This window comes from Mitosporidium daphniae (genome assembly GCF_000760515.2).
Source record: "Mitosporidium daphniae strain UGP3 chromosome Unknown contig-8, whole genome shotgun sequence".
Lineage (NCBI taxonomy): Eukaryota > Fungi > Microsporidia > Mitosporidium > Mitosporidium daphniae.
Genome location: NW_013546132.1, coordinates 25,227 through 41,902, shown reverse-complemented (window position 1 = coordinate 41,902; position 16,676 = coordinate 25,227). Strand labels below are relative to the sequence as shown.

At 45.3% G+C, this 16,676-nt stretch overlaps 9 protein-coding genes across 9 annotated transcripts; 3 read left to right on the top strand and 6 right to left on the bottom strand.

Annotated features, from left to right (window-relative positions):
• Positions 1-188: 188 nt before the first annotated feature.
• DI09_8p250 (uncharacterized protein) lies at positions 189-2,055 on the top strand (the record flags this gene model as incomplete). The annotated part of the gene is made up of 3 exons (XM_013381059.1): positions 189-314; positions 606-935; positions 982-2,055. The coding sequence occupies 3 exons, from the start codon at positions 189-191 to the stop codon at positions 2,053-2,055; spliced, it is 1,530 nt and encodes a 509-aa protein (XP_013236513.1).
• A 312-nt stretch (positions 2,056-2,367) lies between these two features.
• On the bottom strand, positions 2,368-4,002 carry DI09_8p240 (uncharacterized protein; the record flags this gene model as incomplete). Its single annotated transcript, XM_013381058.1, has 3 exons — positions 2,368-3,284; positions 3,340-3,821; positions 3,878-4,002. The coding sequence occupies 3 exons, from the start codon at positions 4,000-4,002 to the stop codon at positions 2,368-2,370; spliced, it is 1,524 nt and encodes a 507-aa protein (XP_013236512.1).
• Positions 4,003-4,365: 363 nt separating this feature from the next.
• DI09_8p230 (uncharacterized protein) lies at positions 4,366-5,005 on the bottom strand (the record flags this gene model as incomplete). Its single annotated transcript, XM_013381057.1, has 2 exons — positions 4,366-4,470; positions 4,547-5,005. The coding sequence occupies 2 exons, from the start codon at positions 5,003-5,005 to the stop codon at positions 4,366-4,368; spliced, it is 564 nt and encodes a 187-aa protein (XP_013236511.1).
• Positions 5,006-5,051: 46 nt separating this feature from the next.
• On the bottom strand, positions 5,052-7,743 carry DI09_8p220 (chromosome transmission fidelity protein; the record flags this gene model as incomplete). The annotated part of the gene is made up of 5 exons (XM_013381056.1): positions 5,052-5,624; positions 5,707-6,021; positions 6,119-6,328; positions 6,423-7,100; positions 7,141-7,743. The coding sequence occupies 5 exons, from the start codon at positions 7,741-7,743 to the stop codon at positions 5,052-5,054; spliced, it is 2,379 nt and encodes a 792-aa protein (XP_013236510.1).
• A 193-nt stretch (positions 7,744-7,936) lies between these two features.
• DI09_8p210 (uncharacterized protein) lies at positions 7,937-8,953 on the top strand (the record flags this gene model as incomplete). Its single annotated transcript, XM_013381055.1, has 2 exons — positions 7,937-8,487; positions 8,536-8,953. 2 exons carry the CDS (start codon positions 7,937-7,939, stop codon positions 8,951-8,953), a joined length of 969 nt encoding a protein of 322 aa, XP_013236509.1.
• A 279-nt stretch (positions 8,954-9,232) lies between these two features.
• On the top strand, positions 9,233-12,758 carry DI09_8p200 (ubiquitin-activating enzyme E1; the record flags this gene model as incomplete). Its single annotated transcript, XM_013381054.1, has 9 exons — positions 9,233-9,463; positions 9,489-9,726; positions 9,750-10,153; positions 10,185-10,544; positions 10,568-10,991; positions 11,017-11,168; positions 11,361-12,077; positions 12,105-12,284; positions 12,315-12,758. The coding sequence occupies 9 exons, from the start codon at positions 9,233-9,235 to the stop codon at positions 12,756-12,758; spliced, it is 3,150 nt and encodes a 1,049-aa protein (XP_013236508.1).
• A 201-nt stretch (positions 12,759-12,959) lies between these two features.
• Positions 12,960-13,317, bottom strand: DI09_8p190 (uncharacterized protein; the record flags this gene model as incomplete). The annotated part of the gene is made up of 2 exons (XM_013381053.1): positions 12,960-13,026; positions 13,106-13,317. The coding sequence occupies 2 exons, from the start codon at positions 13,315-13,317 to the stop codon at positions 12,960-12,962; spliced, it is 279 nt and encodes a 92-aa protein (XP_013236507.1).
• A 515-nt stretch (positions 13,318-13,832) lies between these two features.
• Positions 13,833-14,777, bottom strand: DI09_8p180 (uncharacterized protein; the record flags this gene model as incomplete). The annotated part of the gene is made up of 1 exon (XM_013381052.1): positions 13,833-14,777. One exon carries the CDS (start codon positions 14,775-14,777, stop codon positions 13,833-13,835), a length of 945 nt encoding a protein of 314 aa, XP_013236506.1.
• Positions 14,778-15,064: 287 nt separating this feature from the next.
• On the bottom strand, positions 15,065-16,225 carry DI09_8p170 (uncharacterized protein; the record flags this gene model as incomplete). The annotated part of the gene is made up of 1 exon (XM_013381051.1): positions 15,065-16,225. One exon carries the CDS (start codon positions 16,223-16,225, stop codon positions 15,065-15,067), a length of 1,161 nt encoding a protein of 386 aa, XP_013236505.1.
• Between the last annotated feature and the right edge of the window lie 451 nt (positions 16,226-16,676).

Below are 16,676 nucleotides of genomic sequence, written 5' to 3'. Positions count from 1 at the left end.
CAAGGACAATCTGCTCACTTCTCCAAAGGCCGGGATTTCACAGTATTTCAAATTTCTGGAAGAATTTAAAAAATCCAGCCTGCCAGAGGAATTGCGAGCTGTAACAATCGCTCAGAACTCGCTTAGATCGCTGCAGAAAAGTATTATTTTCGCAATTAATATTTCTTTTCATAGGGGCTATTTTTGCAATGCTTAATGATGCCAGTGACGTTGAAGGCACTTCTGATGCATCTTGGATTATATTGATTTTGGATGCCAGAACACAGCAAATCCTGGCCCCTTCAATTGACATTGACGAATTGCGTTCACGGGGAGTGACATTATTCTTGTAAATATTTTAACCTGAATTTAGGCCGATTGAAAAGGAGATCCCCTCTCTTCCGGACACAATATCATGTTACTTTATCGAGCCAACGGCAGAAAACATCAGAAGCTTAACTTCGTGCGACTTGGTTTCTTTGCCTCGCCAGCCAAAGACATATGACTTCAATTTTTGTGGATCAATTTCTAGAGAAAATCTAGAGGACCTTGCACAAGGGGCTGCAGTTGCAACCGTTAAATCATCGTCTAAAGTCACCAAAGTAGGGTGCCTTTCAAATGTTTAGGTTGTCGACCGCCTTGTAAATTTTATCTCTTTGGAGGAGGATCTTTTTTCTCTTGGACTTGAAAGCTCCTTTACGATCATGTCAAAAGCAATTGCTAATTTGCACGATGAATCTGTCATGAAGCTCGTTGAAGACTGCTCAAATGGCTTATTATCTGTGGCCGTAACATTTGGTAGTTTTATTCCATTTTTATTGCCTAGAAATGGCGAATCTCGCCATCTTGCCGCTACAATGCGGGTCATCTGCATTTGTCAATCTTTTGGTCCGACGCCTTCAATCGAAAATTCGGGACTTTTATTTGAGTGCAAAGAATCGGCGGCCAAAAATACCGTCGCCCCCATGCTCGGATTTAATGCTGCTATTCGACAGGAATCAGGATTTAATTTCGCCTCTAAGACATAAATGGAGCTATGGAGCGCTGGTCCATGATTTTTTCCCGGTCAGGCTAAATAGAATTCTCTCGCTTGGAAAAGAAGAGTCCGCCCAGCTACTACTTTCTTGGAAGGATCCCATTTGGAAACATGCATCGAGGCTTTCTTTTCCAGATGCTTGTACGCTTTTCGGAGATGAATTGCAGACGTATCAAAAAGCATATGCTCAAATTTCTGGAGGAGATGGGGATGAAATCGAACCGCTTCGAAAGGCTCTTGAGGAGATTCCAGCTCTTCGAGAAAAAAAGCATTGGATCGACACACATTTGTTGCTGGCATCTGCTCTCCTTCCACAGATATCCCAAAGACGTCCCGACCTTTTTCGAGAATTGGAAACTGCTCAGCCATCTGCTAATATTTCACTTCCTGAACTCGATCCCATTGACGAAGGTGATAGAATTCGGCTTTTGCTTGTCGTTTTTCTCTCTTCAGGAAAAGACCAAAGGCTGCTTCCATTTTTAATAGAAAAGTTTAGCCTTAAGGAATCAGCATCGCTGGCAAAGGCCCTTCATGCTATTGTTCCTGAATTTACCATGGCCTCTTCATTATCAGATTCTACTTCTCCAAACGCCACCCCAAACGACATTCCAGAGCAGAAAGTATCGATCTTTGAGACGCTTTCCACGTCTGGAAATGTGGTAGCTTCATCTCGCATTGCAAAGATGGTGATGCAAGGGATCCAAAGAATTTCCAACCAGGTTTTATCGCCCTCTGGTGATGATGATGCTTTGATGCCAATCATTCGATATGTAGATGCGGCTCTTCGTGGAGAAGGAGAGTCTCGAATGCCAGTGACAGCAGGTAGCTCAATGTTGCCAAAGCGTCTGGTTGTATTCGTAGTTGGCGGAATTGCGTATGACGAGTACCAGAGCCTCTCTGCTTTTCTTGCCCGAAATTGGCCAGGCATCGAGGTTGCTATTGGTGGAACATCTCTATGCTCTTCGTCGGACTTTCTTGCCCAATTATATCAGACTGGGGGTAGGGATAGTGAGACCCACCCAAATGCTACCTGTTCGTAGAAGTTAATTGTATCTAAATAAAAATCACATCTTCAACAGAAGACGACGATGCACTTTAACAAAATAGAGGATATGCAAAGCGATACTGACGGGCACCAAGCTAGGGTGTGGTTAAAAATTGGGCCTACAAAGGAGGCTTGCATGTAAATTGGGCCTACAAAAATTCCAAGTGGCAATAAATGTTGGTAGCTAGTGCCAAAGAATCATTAATTACATGTAACTTTTCAAAAGGGTGGGCCATGCTCATAAATTAAAAGTTTAATGGAGATAATCAACAGATCCAGAACCGGGTAATTTGACTCATGGGATATTTCATTTGGAATAAGACCAACTGCCCTCCACCGTTGGGATCACTGTACCAATTTGAAAGGCGGCGAGGAAATTCTGTAACTCTTCTGAGCTCGAGTGCTCCGAGTATGGCACTTCTAGAAAAGTGATTCGGCCTCGGTGACGTGGAAGCGTGCCTTTTCGGCTGCTGCTTCTAATTGAAGGCTGGGTCTGGCCCGTGGATAGTGTCGGCTTTTCCACATATTGAGTCTGTTTTTGTGCATCCTGTAAGTCGTTGGGATCAATGCCTTCCTGTTTGATACAAACTTTAGCACTCCCTGCTTCGATTGTTTTCTCAATCATCAAATGATCTCCACTAGCTTGATGAGGTTCAATGGTCAGTTCGGCTTTGGTGGCAAATTTAATTCCCGTGACCATCTTGGCTTTAGGGGCCACTTTTGATCTAAAGGGTTGCCCAGCCGTCCATCCTGTGGCACGAACCGCGATGATGTGCGTATAGTGCGGTCGGAAACGATCCAACATTGCCCCAAGGACCTCGTCTGAGGAGAGATCCATCATATTGACGACATGTACTCGCGCTGTGAGCGGGTCATCACTCAGCATTTCCGCAGGAAAAAGAAGCTCCATAATTGCCCTTTTACGATCAGAAGCTGTCCATAGACGGGTAGCGAGCAATTTGGCCAGCCGCTCGCAAACTCTTTCTTTGCCAATTGTGTATGTGCCCACAACGATCAAGTATGAGAGCGGAATAAGCTTACCGCGATTTCCTTGCACCACAATACGATGGACTTCGTCTGTAAGCAGTGTGAGCACATGCTCCTGCGACGGAAACACCATGCGGCTTTCCATATATGTCGTGTCCAAGTATACCACGTCCAGAACTTTGGGCTTGCTTGCCTGTTTCTGTATGGCAGATCCAGATAGTTCATCGCCTTTACCTACTGCGATAATATAATTGGTCAATACCTTCATCAATATTGGCCTCGATGACCTTACGGAAGGGGGTGAGAGCAGGTGCCCCGATGATCCGTTCAGGGCAGGCTCTAAAATCACCAGTATGTAGAATATGCCGGGAAATCTTGCTAGAGGCATCTTCGATCGTAAAAAGGAACATCACTGCTCCAGGGCAATGGTTGGCATCGAAAAGTGTAACACTTACTCGTGGTTGGGATATTTCTGGATAAGTCGAGAGGCTTCGCTCAGAAGTATCTGCATCAAGTATATTTATGTCAACAGGATTTTCGGCATCATTATCAGAAAGCCTTATATGCTCATCTTTTAAACTGACACATGCATATTCTCTTTCCTTTTGGATGATTTCGGAAACCAATATGGGACATCCCAAAGGTAGGGGATGTAACATAGCTGCAGGAAGGCGGAGTTGCAGTTGACACAATTGGGCAGTTATGGGTGAGCAGAATATCGGTGTGCCTCGGAACTTCCGTCCAAGCCCTGCATAATGATCTGCGTGAAAGTGACTAGGATTAGAGGTGGTGTCAGGCGATACCTATGAATAGGCTGTTGTTAGAATTACCTTAGAAAATATGCAGTGACACCAGGGATTGCATCATGCGTAAAGCAGTCGACCACATATGACGTACCTGCAAGGAATTTGTGTGCAGCCGGGAAGGTGCTCCTCTTGCCAAATCTGTTACCCATGAAATCCGGAAAAATTTCAGGTTGCTTTTCCTAAAAACCTCCTCTCAACTAGTTGGAAAGCACAAAAATCTCCAATCAAGACCTTTATACTCCAACTCTAAGCAGCACTTGCAGAAAATGTTCCCACAAATGAACATTACAAAGATAATCTTTAACAGCAGCTTTCACTTGATGTTATCAAATCTTGCATCTCATATTTCATTTCCATTTTAAGACTAGAAAAAACTGGATGGGAAAATACGGCACCAAACGGATATTGGAAGTTCATTAGGATCAATCCGGTCCAGTGTTAATCAATGGACTCGCGGCTTATTTTCGGATGCACCCGTTCAGACTTTGTCCTGCTACAATTTCAATTCAGATTCAAACTGGATGGTATTTATTTGCAAAGAATCTCCGTGCTTTCTGTAATTTGCAAGCAGGTCCAGGGGAAATCAGAGCCCGAATGCGATCCACAGGAAGCGAAAGCTTGTATCCTGTTAAATAAATTTCATTTTCCCGGCTCCTGCCCCATTCTGCTGCGAAATAAGGAGGATTTATATACGGTGGGCGAACCTGTTGTTGCAGATTGTTGGACCCCAGAGGCTGGGGATATTTGGGCCTCGGATGCAATTGCAACATGCGGTCTGGGCCGTTTTGTAGGCCCATCTTCCCCTGCCAGTTCTGTCCAAAAGCCCGAGACGGATTTTGCATTGGTGTCCGGAATAGCTCGTTGGCTCTGTATTAATACCCTGCGCACTGTAGCAGCTTCCTTTTTTCCTGGTTGCTGACATTCATTTGATGGAAAATCCTCCGATAGACGATAATTTTGCAACGCAGGAGCATCTCCTCTTGCTGCCAAGCTTCTCTGTTTGCCACTATTTTTATGGTCGTCTTCGTCGTCATCAAGATTGATTAAGTCTAGGGCCGATCGTCTTATCTTACTAAGCTCGCCGCAGGGCACGATCCGCGGTATGCCTTCTTCTGGAGGCCTTCGCCTGCGAAAGCGCTTCACATTTATCATGAGTTGGTTCAATTCTCCAAATTTTAATTACCATTTTGCAAAACGGCTACGAAGGCTGCCTGTATATCAGGCGAGAAATAGAGATATTGCGTCGGACGGCATGTGCAGACTTTTCCTGGAACTTGAACGTAATACGCGAGCCCGATTTTGTAGAGCCATTCGCTGGCGCAGCTGCCAAGGGTTCTGCCATCGGTCGCCCAAAAAAGTCCCGCCTGGTCTTTACAGGCTCGGAAGCCGAGCCAATCGCCTTGGTGAGTTCCTTGATTGGCTCTTCAAGCGTTTGCTTAATGAAGGCACTTGATATGGCACGAAAGGCTCCTGAATTTCTGTTGCGCGCGAGTGCCAGCTGCTTTATCCTAAATTCTTCTACCATCCTCGTAACGGTGGGAAGAAGGGTCAGTATGGATGAATTGAGATTGTGCTCAATTTTCAATCTATCACCGTAAAGTCCAATCGCATACTGTGGAATCAATATCGTGGCACTGTCTATCGCGGGCTCAACGGTAAGTGCATATGCATGCAGAAATCTTGCAAACTCGGTCAAGGCATCTGAGCCGATACGGCCGGGCAGCAATAGCGAGGCGGGTGGTCGCAATCTTGCGCTCAGAAACGGCAGAACCTAGCAATCAAAATGCCGCTGGTACCTAAAAATAGCAAAGAACAATATATACCTAAGTATGATGAGAGCAATGTACCATTACCTCATGCGCAAGGGAAGTGCGACGTGCCGCCATCGATGCAAAAAGAGACAGCGAATTTGGCGCCGTCCGATGACCCTCGTGAAGCCAAAAGCTTATAGAACTCTGACGTTCATCACAAAGGCGTGTTGCTTCGCGATGTGCCTTTGGCAGTGTTACGATGGAGCTCCTGATGGTTGGCGTAAGGCGGAGCGAAATGCCACCTCCAAACCCGATGTGAAACTGCAGCACAACTGCTGGAAGCAGAGAGAGGCCTGTATGGCCCCGCTGGATATCGCCGACATCTTTGCAAGCAATCAATTCTGTTAGCTCGACCACCTGGGTAAATAAAACTAAATAACCAGAACGCTTACCTATGAGAAAATAGAGCTACAAGGACATTACCTGCACATTGATTAATGATCGAAAAAGTTACCTTGGCGAGTTGGTTTCCAATGACGCTGCCAAACGACGCACAGCGCAGGTACGCTTCGAAGCAGCCTTCAAAAACGCGTTCGAGATCGTCACCCAAAAGCTCGAGTCTTCGAAACAGAAGACTCAACAATTGTTGTCGTTCAGAGCCTTGTCCTGTTGCCACAGAAAGGGGCCCAAGGCGATCTCGCGTCAGAAAGATGTCCTCCATGACCTAAAAAGAATAGAAGCAACAAAAACACCTTAAAATAGAGACTCGCTGAGGGTGCACATGCAGTACTAGTGATCGATACAATCGCCCGAGATACCAAATTTGGGGTGTTGTATCGAGGATTCTCGTTGGATTTTTTACTAGCGTCATGAGGATCTAATCCTAATATCGTCTCTTGTTGGACTTCGATAGCGGCAAACTGTAAGGCATTCAGTGATTCACGGATATCACCACCGGTAAGGCTGACGAGTTTTTCGAGTTGAGGGCGCTCCCGGTTAGCAATGCATTGTGCAGTAAGAATTTCTTGCAGCCGCTCTGCAGCCCGCGGCACAGATACAGTGCAAGCAACCATGTGAGCAACGGCCCTCAGCGGCTTTAAAGTATACACCCATGGATCTGCGCATATAACAACAATGGGGCGGCGAACTGGCTGCCCGTTTGTCACTACACGAATAATAGCGTTCACAATAGCGCTGCAAATGTCGGCAGGTGCTGCATCTAGTTCTTCCAGAAGCACCAAAAAGGCCTTTGATCCGGACAAGGAAGTGAGAGCAAGGGAATCCGTGGTAAGGCCAGTGGTAATCTTTTCCGTAACAGATGCTGCATTTTCTTCGCCTGTTGCCGCATTTATGATCAGTGGGGAAAACCCGATGGCCTCTGCAGTGACCCGAACAAGGGTGCTTTTTCCACAGCCAGGACGTCCATGTAATATGAGAATCTTGTGGGAAATGAAAAAAGCAAACCTTTTTGCCATCCGTTGGCGAGGCATGCCGCTCTTTCCACGAAAGGAGCCATTGAAGCACTTCCTTATTCACATGATCAGCCGTAACAAGCTCTGTGAACTTTAATGGAGCAAAAATTTGACTCCACAGCCCACCAGAACTACGAACATTCTGCCTCGCAAACCGTTTTGCTTTTTGATCGGTGTGAAGTGAGCTGGCTGTCGGTGCGACAAGAGCGCGAATAACTGCCTGATGGATACTGCGATCTGTACGATCAGTCGTATCGAAATCCATATCATCAGATGCAGCATTACTTTTTCGTGGGAATGTCTTCGATGTTCCATCAATTCCTGTTATCATCAATGACGAGCTACCAGAAGAAAGACTGTGGGAAAACAGAGCAAAGGTTGATGATGTCTCGGAAAAAGATGGCAAAGCTGGCATCTCGCTTGTATCAAAGGCATCCTCTGTCAAACTCGTGTCAAGACGTTGCCGCTTTGGCACTTCAGGAAATGGGTGTATACGAACCGTACATGCAGGGCTCGAAAGCAGAAAATTCCGCGTAGAGGTGACAGCAAGCTCTGCTTCTGAGGACCAGCCGCAAGTTTCTGGAGTCCCATGGCAGGGAGAGGCGACAGCCTCTGCTTCTGCCTCGAAGATATCCCAGATCTCGCAGTTGTCCACGGGAGCGGGCATGGTAGCTGGCTGGGCTGCACTGAAGTTAATTAAATGAATTTATTGAACACATTGAAGTTGGGGTTGAATTTCAGCACGCACTAGTTTAGTAAAATCCCTTGAATATTTTGATGTTTCCTTTCCTGGATATGCGTCTTTTATGCTGATCGGTTGATAGCGAGGAGCATATATGGACCCGTGGTAGGAATCTGCCATGGAGCCTACGCCTCTTTCTGCGGCGCTGCAGATCTTCCGCATTCGCGAACGCTTTGGAGACCTGTATGTGGGGCCTCGGGCGGGGGCCCCGCCTACAGCTGGCGATTGCGTCGAGACGCAAGACGAGGTTCTTTGTCTTGCGGAGCGGATGGGCCGTTTTAGATTTCCCGGTACTGTTGAGCGGCCCTTGCTTAAGATGACCAACATTCCATGGGAGGTTTCCAGCGGCGACGTGCGAGCCTTTTTCCACGAATATGAAGTCGAGATTGCGGGCATCCATATCCCGATCGACCGTGCTAGCGGAAAAACACGCAACGAAATTTATGTCGAGTTTTCCGAGTTCAGAGAGCTGGTGGATGCGCTTGCGCGTGCTCATCGCCAGCTGCTTAAAAGCAGAGAGGTTTTTCTTATGCGCTCTTCGTGGATTGAACTTCTCAAGGCGCATTTTCCACGTGCATGTAAGGATGCGCTACTGACAACGGAGGAGGAGACCTCGCTTGCCACGATTTGCCGCTACTACAAGGTATTGATGAGAAATTTAATGATCAGGTAGGTGTTAATAATGTGGAGCTTTTTCCTGATTCATTTCTCGCGTAGGTGTGCTGAAAGACCCTTTGAGCATGTATATAGTCTTGTGCGTTTGGCGCCATGGGCTACCATCTCCAAAAGTGCCTGCGCTCAGATGCATGCCGTAGTGCTTTCAACGGTGGAAGCCCTTCTTGGCCATCTTTTCAAGAAACAGAAATCCTCATGCCCATGCCAGCAGGCAACGAACATGGCGCTTCAAAGCGGCTTAGAGATTTCATTGGCACAGCGATTGCTAGATCTGACTGTCCAGCGAGGACAATGGGATAGCGCGCAGCTGAAGATGCTGGAAAAAAAGCAGCAAGAAGTAGCTATGCTGGAGAGTCAACGAATCCCAGAGACTTCCTGCTGCTCCATTATCGACCAGCTGCAGAAGAGGATTTCTGCCTACCAAGAAAACTGCAAGTGCCAGATTAACTGCGACATGTGATGTGGATGCGGTGCATAATCATATTGTACAAATTTTAATAAACGAACTTGTAACCCTGGCAGGGAACCCCGTATCTTAAGGCTATCAACTATATAACCTGCCTCTCGTTTGAGCAATTGTGTGGTTAGGGCTGACGTTGGGCTTCCTCAACCTTGACGCGGAGTATTCGTCGCCACTACGTGCTTGGTATGGTGCATGTTATTAGCCCCGGCGCATGCACTGTATTTCAATTTAATTCAAATTTATTTGCCAAGTTACAATTTGACATAATTTTTATTCATGCCCCAACAGGCCACAACCAGAAAACATGAGATTGACGAGTCGTTGTATTCACGCCAATTGTACGTCCTCGGCCATGATGCGATGAAACGCATGCTTTCTTCTTCTGTTCTTTTACTCGGTATGGGTGGTCTTGGCGTGGAAATCGCCAAGAATCTCGTCCTTGCAGGCGTCCATTCGCTAGTCATCTATGACGAGACATTGGTAACCATCCAAGACTTTGGCTCACAAGTATTACGCTTAAATTTACGGTTAGTACTACCTCACAGAGAAGGACATCGGATCGCGGCGTGATGAGGCGTCTTTGGAGCACCTCCGTTCGCTCAACATGAACGTTTCTGTCACGGTTGGCTTAAACCCCGCCAAAATGCAAGCATCATCAGCGGACTTTTCAATGTCATCCACCTTGAAAAAAGGGCCTTGCTACTTTGTTGACAATTCGTTGCTACAGAGTGCAGATGTTGTGATCTTGAGCGAGCTTATCGACTATGAAGGTGCGTGGTTTTGCTAATTTCAGACGAAGTCGTTGCTTTGGATGAGCAATGCGCTGCGATGAACGTTCATTTTATTGCCGCATGCGCACGTGGGCTCTTTGGGTTCGTTTTTTGCGATTTCCTGGAAAATTTCACCGTTCTGGACACGAATGGGGAGCCGCCACTCAGCGGCCTCTATGATCATCTATCGCAGCTTGAAAATGCAGAGGTCATTGTGACATCTCATGAAGACTCTCGCCATCAACTGGAGGCTGGCGATTCCGTCAAACTAGTGCCATCAAAGTCCAACACTACGTTTGGCCCTTTCTTTGTCAAGAAAATCATTGATGCCTTTTCATTTACAATTGACATTGGCTCAAACCGCATGCCAGAAGGCGTGCTTTCAGGGGAATTTGTGCAGACCAAAGTTCCAAAGCGGATTGATTTCGTGCGAATTTATCTTTGCTTATTTTGTATAGAAAAGAGCCAGTGCCATCTTTTCGGAGGGCGCCCATGTTCCATTCATTTGCTCGGACTTTGCCAAGGATGACCGGTCACTTCCCATTCTTATTGCGTTCATTGCAATCGGGGGCTTTTGGAAAAAATACGAGCGTTTACCGATTCCGCAATCCATAGAGGATGCGAATAGATTTATCGAGATTTGTGTGCAAAAGTCCGTTCTGTTTAACGTGGATCGATCTAAAAACGAACACTTGTGGCGGCAATTTGCGTTTGGCGTGACAGGCTCTATCCCGGCCATATGCTCCGTCATTGGAGGGCTGGTGGCTCAAGAGGCGCTAAAGGTTCCATTCTTCCCCCCTCTGATCATTAGTCTATCAGTGGAAAATTTTGCCCCATCCAGCAGTACTTTTGCTTTGATGCCGCGGAATGCCTCCCAAATTCTGCAGGGCCGCTTGCTCCTACACCCGAAAACACGGCTCCAATCAATAGCCGCTATGACATGCAATATGCTGTTTTTGGGAAGAAGTTTGTTGATGTTGTCCAACAGCAGGGGGTTTTTCTGGTGGGCGCTGGCGCAATCGGTTGTGAGCTATTGAAAATATGGGCAATGATGGGGGTTGGTCTTCGTGGTTCCTCCTCCATCGTCGTCACGGACATGGACTTGATTGAGCGGAGCAATTTAAATCGACAGCTCCTCTTTCGATCTACCGATATTCAGATGCCAAAGAGCGTCACGGCCGCTGCCGCCGTTGAGCGGATGAACTCGGATTATACGAAAAAGCCGATTGTCGCACTTCAAGAACGAGTTTCGCCCGAATCAGAACGTAACTTGAACTGCTGTGATTTTAGATATTTTCGGAAGGAATTTTTTTTCTGGTATCGACATCGTTGTCAACGCTTTGGATAATGTCGATGCAAGGCGTTACGTAGATCGTAGATGTGTTTTCTTTGAGAAACCGCTACTGGAGAGCGGCACATTGGGTACAAAGTGCAACACCCAGGTATGTGTTTCAGCTTGCTGATTTTCGCGTCTTTGTTACAAAAATACGCTTCCACTTTGGCTTCCTCTTTTGCTGCTTTGTCTTTGCAATTTAGATGTTATTTTTTTCCTTTGGGCCCGCAATTTTACCCTTGCGTTTCCTTTTTTGATTCTTTTGCATCTTCATATCAATCATTTCTCATTGGCTGCATAGGTTGTGTTGCCCCGTGTCACAGAATCATACTCGTCCTCGCAGGATCCTCCAGAAAAATCGATTCCCGTGTGCACACTGAAAAACTTTCCAAGCAACCCGGAGCATACGATCCAATGGGCACTTGATCTTTTCCAAGGCCTTTTCAAGAACGGCCCTGAAGTTGTGGGCCAATACTTGGAGTCTGGTTCGTTGGGCGAGTTTAGGGACCGATTTTCATCCAACTCCCCAGACTCCATTGTCATTTTGAAGGAGACGCTTTTGGATGAGTTTCCAAAAGATTTCGAATCGTGCCTCATATGGGCAATGAAGCTATTTGTTGGCTCTTTTCGAAATCCCATTTCACAGCTTCTGTTCAATTTCCCTCCAGATACAAAAACAAGCACGGGAGCCGATTTTTGGTCGGGCCCCAAACGGTGCCCCACGCCCATTGAGCTGGACCTCTCGATCCCGCTGCATCAAGAGTTTATTTTTTCGGCTGCAAGACTTCGAGCCGATGCGTACTCGATTGAAATCCCATCGGCCCCGATCAAGTTGGAAGACATTCTCTGCAAGGCAAAAATCGAAAAATTTGTACCCAAAGATGGAATGAAAATTGCAACGACCGATCGAGAAGCTGAACAGGAAGGAGCTAAAGAGGTTTCGCTTGATCTTTTTTCGCTACTGCCCGAGCCAAACAAGGTGGCAACATGCCACCCAAAGCCACTTTCCTTTGAAAAGGTAGGTTTTTTGCTCATCTGCTGCTAGGACGACGATGCTAACTTTCACATTTCTTTTATAACTGCCGCTGCAAATTTGCGCTCGATGAATTATGGCATTCCGGTCAGTGATCGACACACTGTCAAAGGCATTGCTGGGAAAATAATTCCCGCAATTGCGACGACAACTGCGTTTGTAGCTGGACTGGTGTCCCTCGAATTTTACAAGGTAATGATGCGCTTGGCTTAACGTTGTTAGGTTGTTCAGTTCCTTTTCAACAAAGCAGAAATTCCAGTGGAGAGCTTTAAGAACGCGTTTTGCAATTTGGCGCTTCCATTCTTTGCCTTTTCGGAGCCAATACAGGCAGCGTTGTTAACAAAAGGACGGCCATGGACACTATGGGATAGGATTATAATGGATTCCACCAAAACCCTTGCAGACCTTATCAAATACTTTCAGGAGAACGAGCAGCTGGATATTTCCATGGTTTCTTGTGGAACATCGATGCTTTACTCGCCTTTTATGATAAGATCAAAGGATGAAGAACGAAAACGAATGGCATTGACCCTTCCCGCACTGATCGAGCATGTAACTGGATCGACGAGCTCCATTGGCGATGAATTTGTTTTGGAAGTACTCGCTAGCGACGCTGAGGGAGATGACGTTGATGTTCCATTTCTCATCGTCACTCCATTTCAATAAATATTGACGGCAAGTGGTGATTGGACTCGAAAGGGGCAAAGGGCGGAGTGTGTGGGGCTTGTCAATTTAACCGGTTCGAAAGGGGGCCCCTATTTGGGTGTGGAGTGCGGTGGCACAATAAAAATGGACAACGGGTTAGGGTTAGGTTTATTGAAAGGCGCCTACGCCAGCAAAAGCTTGGACATTTTTGCTTGCAAAAAGTCACTGCAAGGTTTCCTCCTTGTTGGAGCCGGGGAAATGACGTCTAAGCTTGGTATTACGTCCCAACCTAGCATCTCCTCCATGATTTTCACTCCAATCGACATGGAATAGTGTTGAGGATCTAAAAAATCAATGGCATCACTTACTGTCTCAAGTACTTTGCACCTTTTTTGGCAACCAGTCGATTCCTTGGGTGGTTCGATGTACCGCACGCGTGAGAGGACATCCCTGAAGGGAGTAAACCTCTTTGCATGAACTTCATTGAGGTGATCTTTGACGACAGTTTTTTCTTTGCAGGCGAACTGGCGCTATCGGGGGTTGGTAGACAAACAGCGGTAGCCGTACAAGGTGAGCCCATTGAGTTGCGGAATTTTTTCTGCTTTTATAAAATGTTAAATTCCGGCTTTTCAGAATTTATAAATTATCTCGCAATACCAAACGAAGGTCATCTAGACATGGCCGTAGCAAAGCCCTCTTGATCGATCGGTTGCGGTGCCCAATGGCAACCTTGCCCCTAATGTTTGTTGATTTATTTTGATTAGTAGGGCAGGTTGAGGACCTCGTTTCCGCAGCGACCGGCAGGGGGCAAATTGGATAAAGCGGATGGAGCTTCGGAATATGCGGAAATGTGCTGGTGAGAGGCTTGATATGGGTCGGATTGTTTGCAAGTACATTCTATCTTTTATCACTTGCGGCTAACCTGTCAACGGTCACATCTCATTTCGCGGTTTTTGTGCCTTCTTTTAATTTTCGCTATATGGGAACCATTTGGAATTGATGCTATCGAAATATTAATGCGTTGATATTTTATTGAGTGATCGATTAATGGGCGGGTTGTTATAAAGATCACTATTTGAGAATTTCCTGGACTACCTACGGTATGCGATTTTTTTCAGAAAGCTCTTCTTTCCAATTTTCTAGTATCTTTGCTTGCTTATGTTGTTCTTTGATTTCATCTTCAATTACTTTTATTAACTCAGGAACCACAATTTTAAGATTTTCTTTGAAAGCATCTTTTGGGTTTCTTTTCGACCTTTTAAGGTCGAAAAGAAACCCAAATTTCAAAAAAATTTCATTCAAAAAAAATTGATTTTGTTGTATGCCATAAAGTATCGAGAATTCTCTTTTTTTAGGTTTATGAATTATCTTTGGAGGAGTGCATTCCTCGTCATTAAGTTCTCGAGCATTGTCTGCATTAACAAGGATGTAATTGCCCTGAACCTCTGAATGTTCACAAACGATCCAAGAAGGATCTAATGTCGAAGAGCCCTGATCTTGAATAATATTTTCAAGAAACTCACTTGAACGACTCAAGTTAACTTCAATTTCCTGGATATAATCGTGGATTGTTTTAAAAAAATTGAAATCATCGTCGATTAGGCCAGTTTCATGTTTTTTCATTCTAATTTCATCCTTCTGATGTTTTATCATATTAATTACTTGAGTAATCTGCTTTGATAGCTCGGAAGCCTTTTCCATTTGACAATTATTTGGATCATTCTGAATCTCGGAGATTAACTTGAAAATACCAAAGTTGGCTTGTTTTACTCGAGACAGCTTACTTAATCCGGATATCGAAAAATATTTTTTTAGAAAATCAAAGAGCTTAATCATTATCTTAACTTGATCGTTGTAGATATCCAAATATTTTTGGTTAAAAGCATTTTGAGGTAAGCTGCGAATAAAGTCAGCGAAAATATCTTCAAGATTGCAGTAAACATTCTCAAAAGGTTCTTTAGTACAGCTACATACAAAGAAAAGTAAATTCGAACAAATGACAAAAGCAAGGAGAAGATTTATAGGAACGCTAGCTTTCATAATTAAAAATACATTCGGTTTAAGGATATTAGTCAATTAAATTCGTCTTGCAAATTGCATGATTATTAAGGGGGTGCGATCTATGAAAAGTGTGATATTTTTAAATTTAAATGGTTTCGGTTATTCAGGACGATAGTGTGAAGGAATATAATAAAACCGGAGGCAAAATTCAAATTAAATGACCCCTCTTACCAAACGATAGAGAATTCCTGGCTACTTGAAAGACACATTCGTTTAAAACCCCGCCTCTATTTAAAAATTAAATTGTTTCTGTGTATTAAGTTAGATCAGTCAAAGTAGCGCTGGTGCTTGCTGGGGGGAGGGCTGCCGGCAGAAGCACGACCGCCGCGGTTTCCACCGCGATTTCCGCCACGGTTACCACCGCGATGGCCATTACCTCCCTGAGGAGTATTAAACTCGCGCTTTCGTGGCGATGAAGATGGATTATCAAAGTCAAGTCTAACAAAGCGTCCCTCTATTTCAAAGCGAGGGGCGGCGTGCGCGGCGACAGCCGACGACGTATCGGCAAATTGAACAAACCCATAGCCGCGAGATCGGCCGTCCTCAGTATTGGTGGGAATACGGCAGGATATGACTTCACCGTACGAGGAAAATGCATCCTTCAACATCGATTCGCTGACAGAAAAGGAAAGATTTCCAACAAAAAGAGTCGGAGTCGGTGGAGATGAGGACCCAGGAGATGACGGTGCCGACGAAGCACCCCTTGGAAATCTTTGTGCGTCAGATGCAGGGCGCGAAGCGGCACGGTCTATATTGAGACTTCGACCGGAGAGTTCTAAAGCATTCTCGCTGAGAACGGCATCAAGAGAATCTTCTGTCGCAAATATGACATAAGCAAAGCCCTTAGAGCGGCCCGTACGTTGATCGGTAATCAAACGAACGCTTTGAACTGGCCCAAATGGCGAAAAGAGGTCCATAAGAGCCTCTTTTGTAGCATCGTATGGAAGGTTACCTACAAATAGTGTGAATTCAGATGGCGGTGGCGACGACGATGGTGATGGTGTGAAGGATTGAGCGGGCTCAATATGAAGAGGTTTTGTTTCTTCTTCAGAGTCAGCATCAGAAGATGAAGAAGAGCCTTCTGAGGAGGATTCGTCATCTGAAGAATCATCGGAAGAGTCTTTTTTGGATGTTTTCTCAGAAGAAGAATCTTCAGAGGATGACTCATCTGATGAATCTGAAGACGATTCTGAGGAGGATGAATCCGAAGACGAGTCAGAGGACGAAGACGATGAATCTGAAGACGATTCTGAAGAGGATGAATCTGAAGACGAGTCGGAGGACGAAGACGATGAGGAGCTGGAAGAGCTGCTGCTATCATCTGTATCGTTCATGCTTTTAAGGGCCTTGTCAGATAACTCTGAATCCGATGATGAAGTGGAATCGGAAGACGAAGGAGGAGGCTGCGGGGCTCGACGAGGTGGCATTGTAGTGTTTGATAAAAAAACCGTTGAAGGATTTTTATTTATGGCCGTGTAAAATGCGAATTTGAATTTAATTTTCTTTATTTTATTTTATTTTATTTTATTTTTACTCCACGTTAATTTAATAAATTATGTGTTCCATGCAAAAGGTCATCAACTTAATGTATCTAGCGAAGAAATAGTATCCCCTGCATGCATGACATATCGAATATTTTTTTGGTCGAGTCAAACTTTTCTGTAACAAAATGGTTTCTTTGGATTTGAGTCTGACAAATGCAGACTGCATGAAAATAAAATACCATGGATGCGACAAAAAGGATCGCGTTGATCAGATAAAAGTGCCCAATTTGTACAAATATTTCAGCGTAGCTTGATAGTGTTCGTGTGCTTTGATCTCATCTCATCATCGATGCGATGACTCAATCTTTTTGAGGAGATCACAGCATGATTGGCC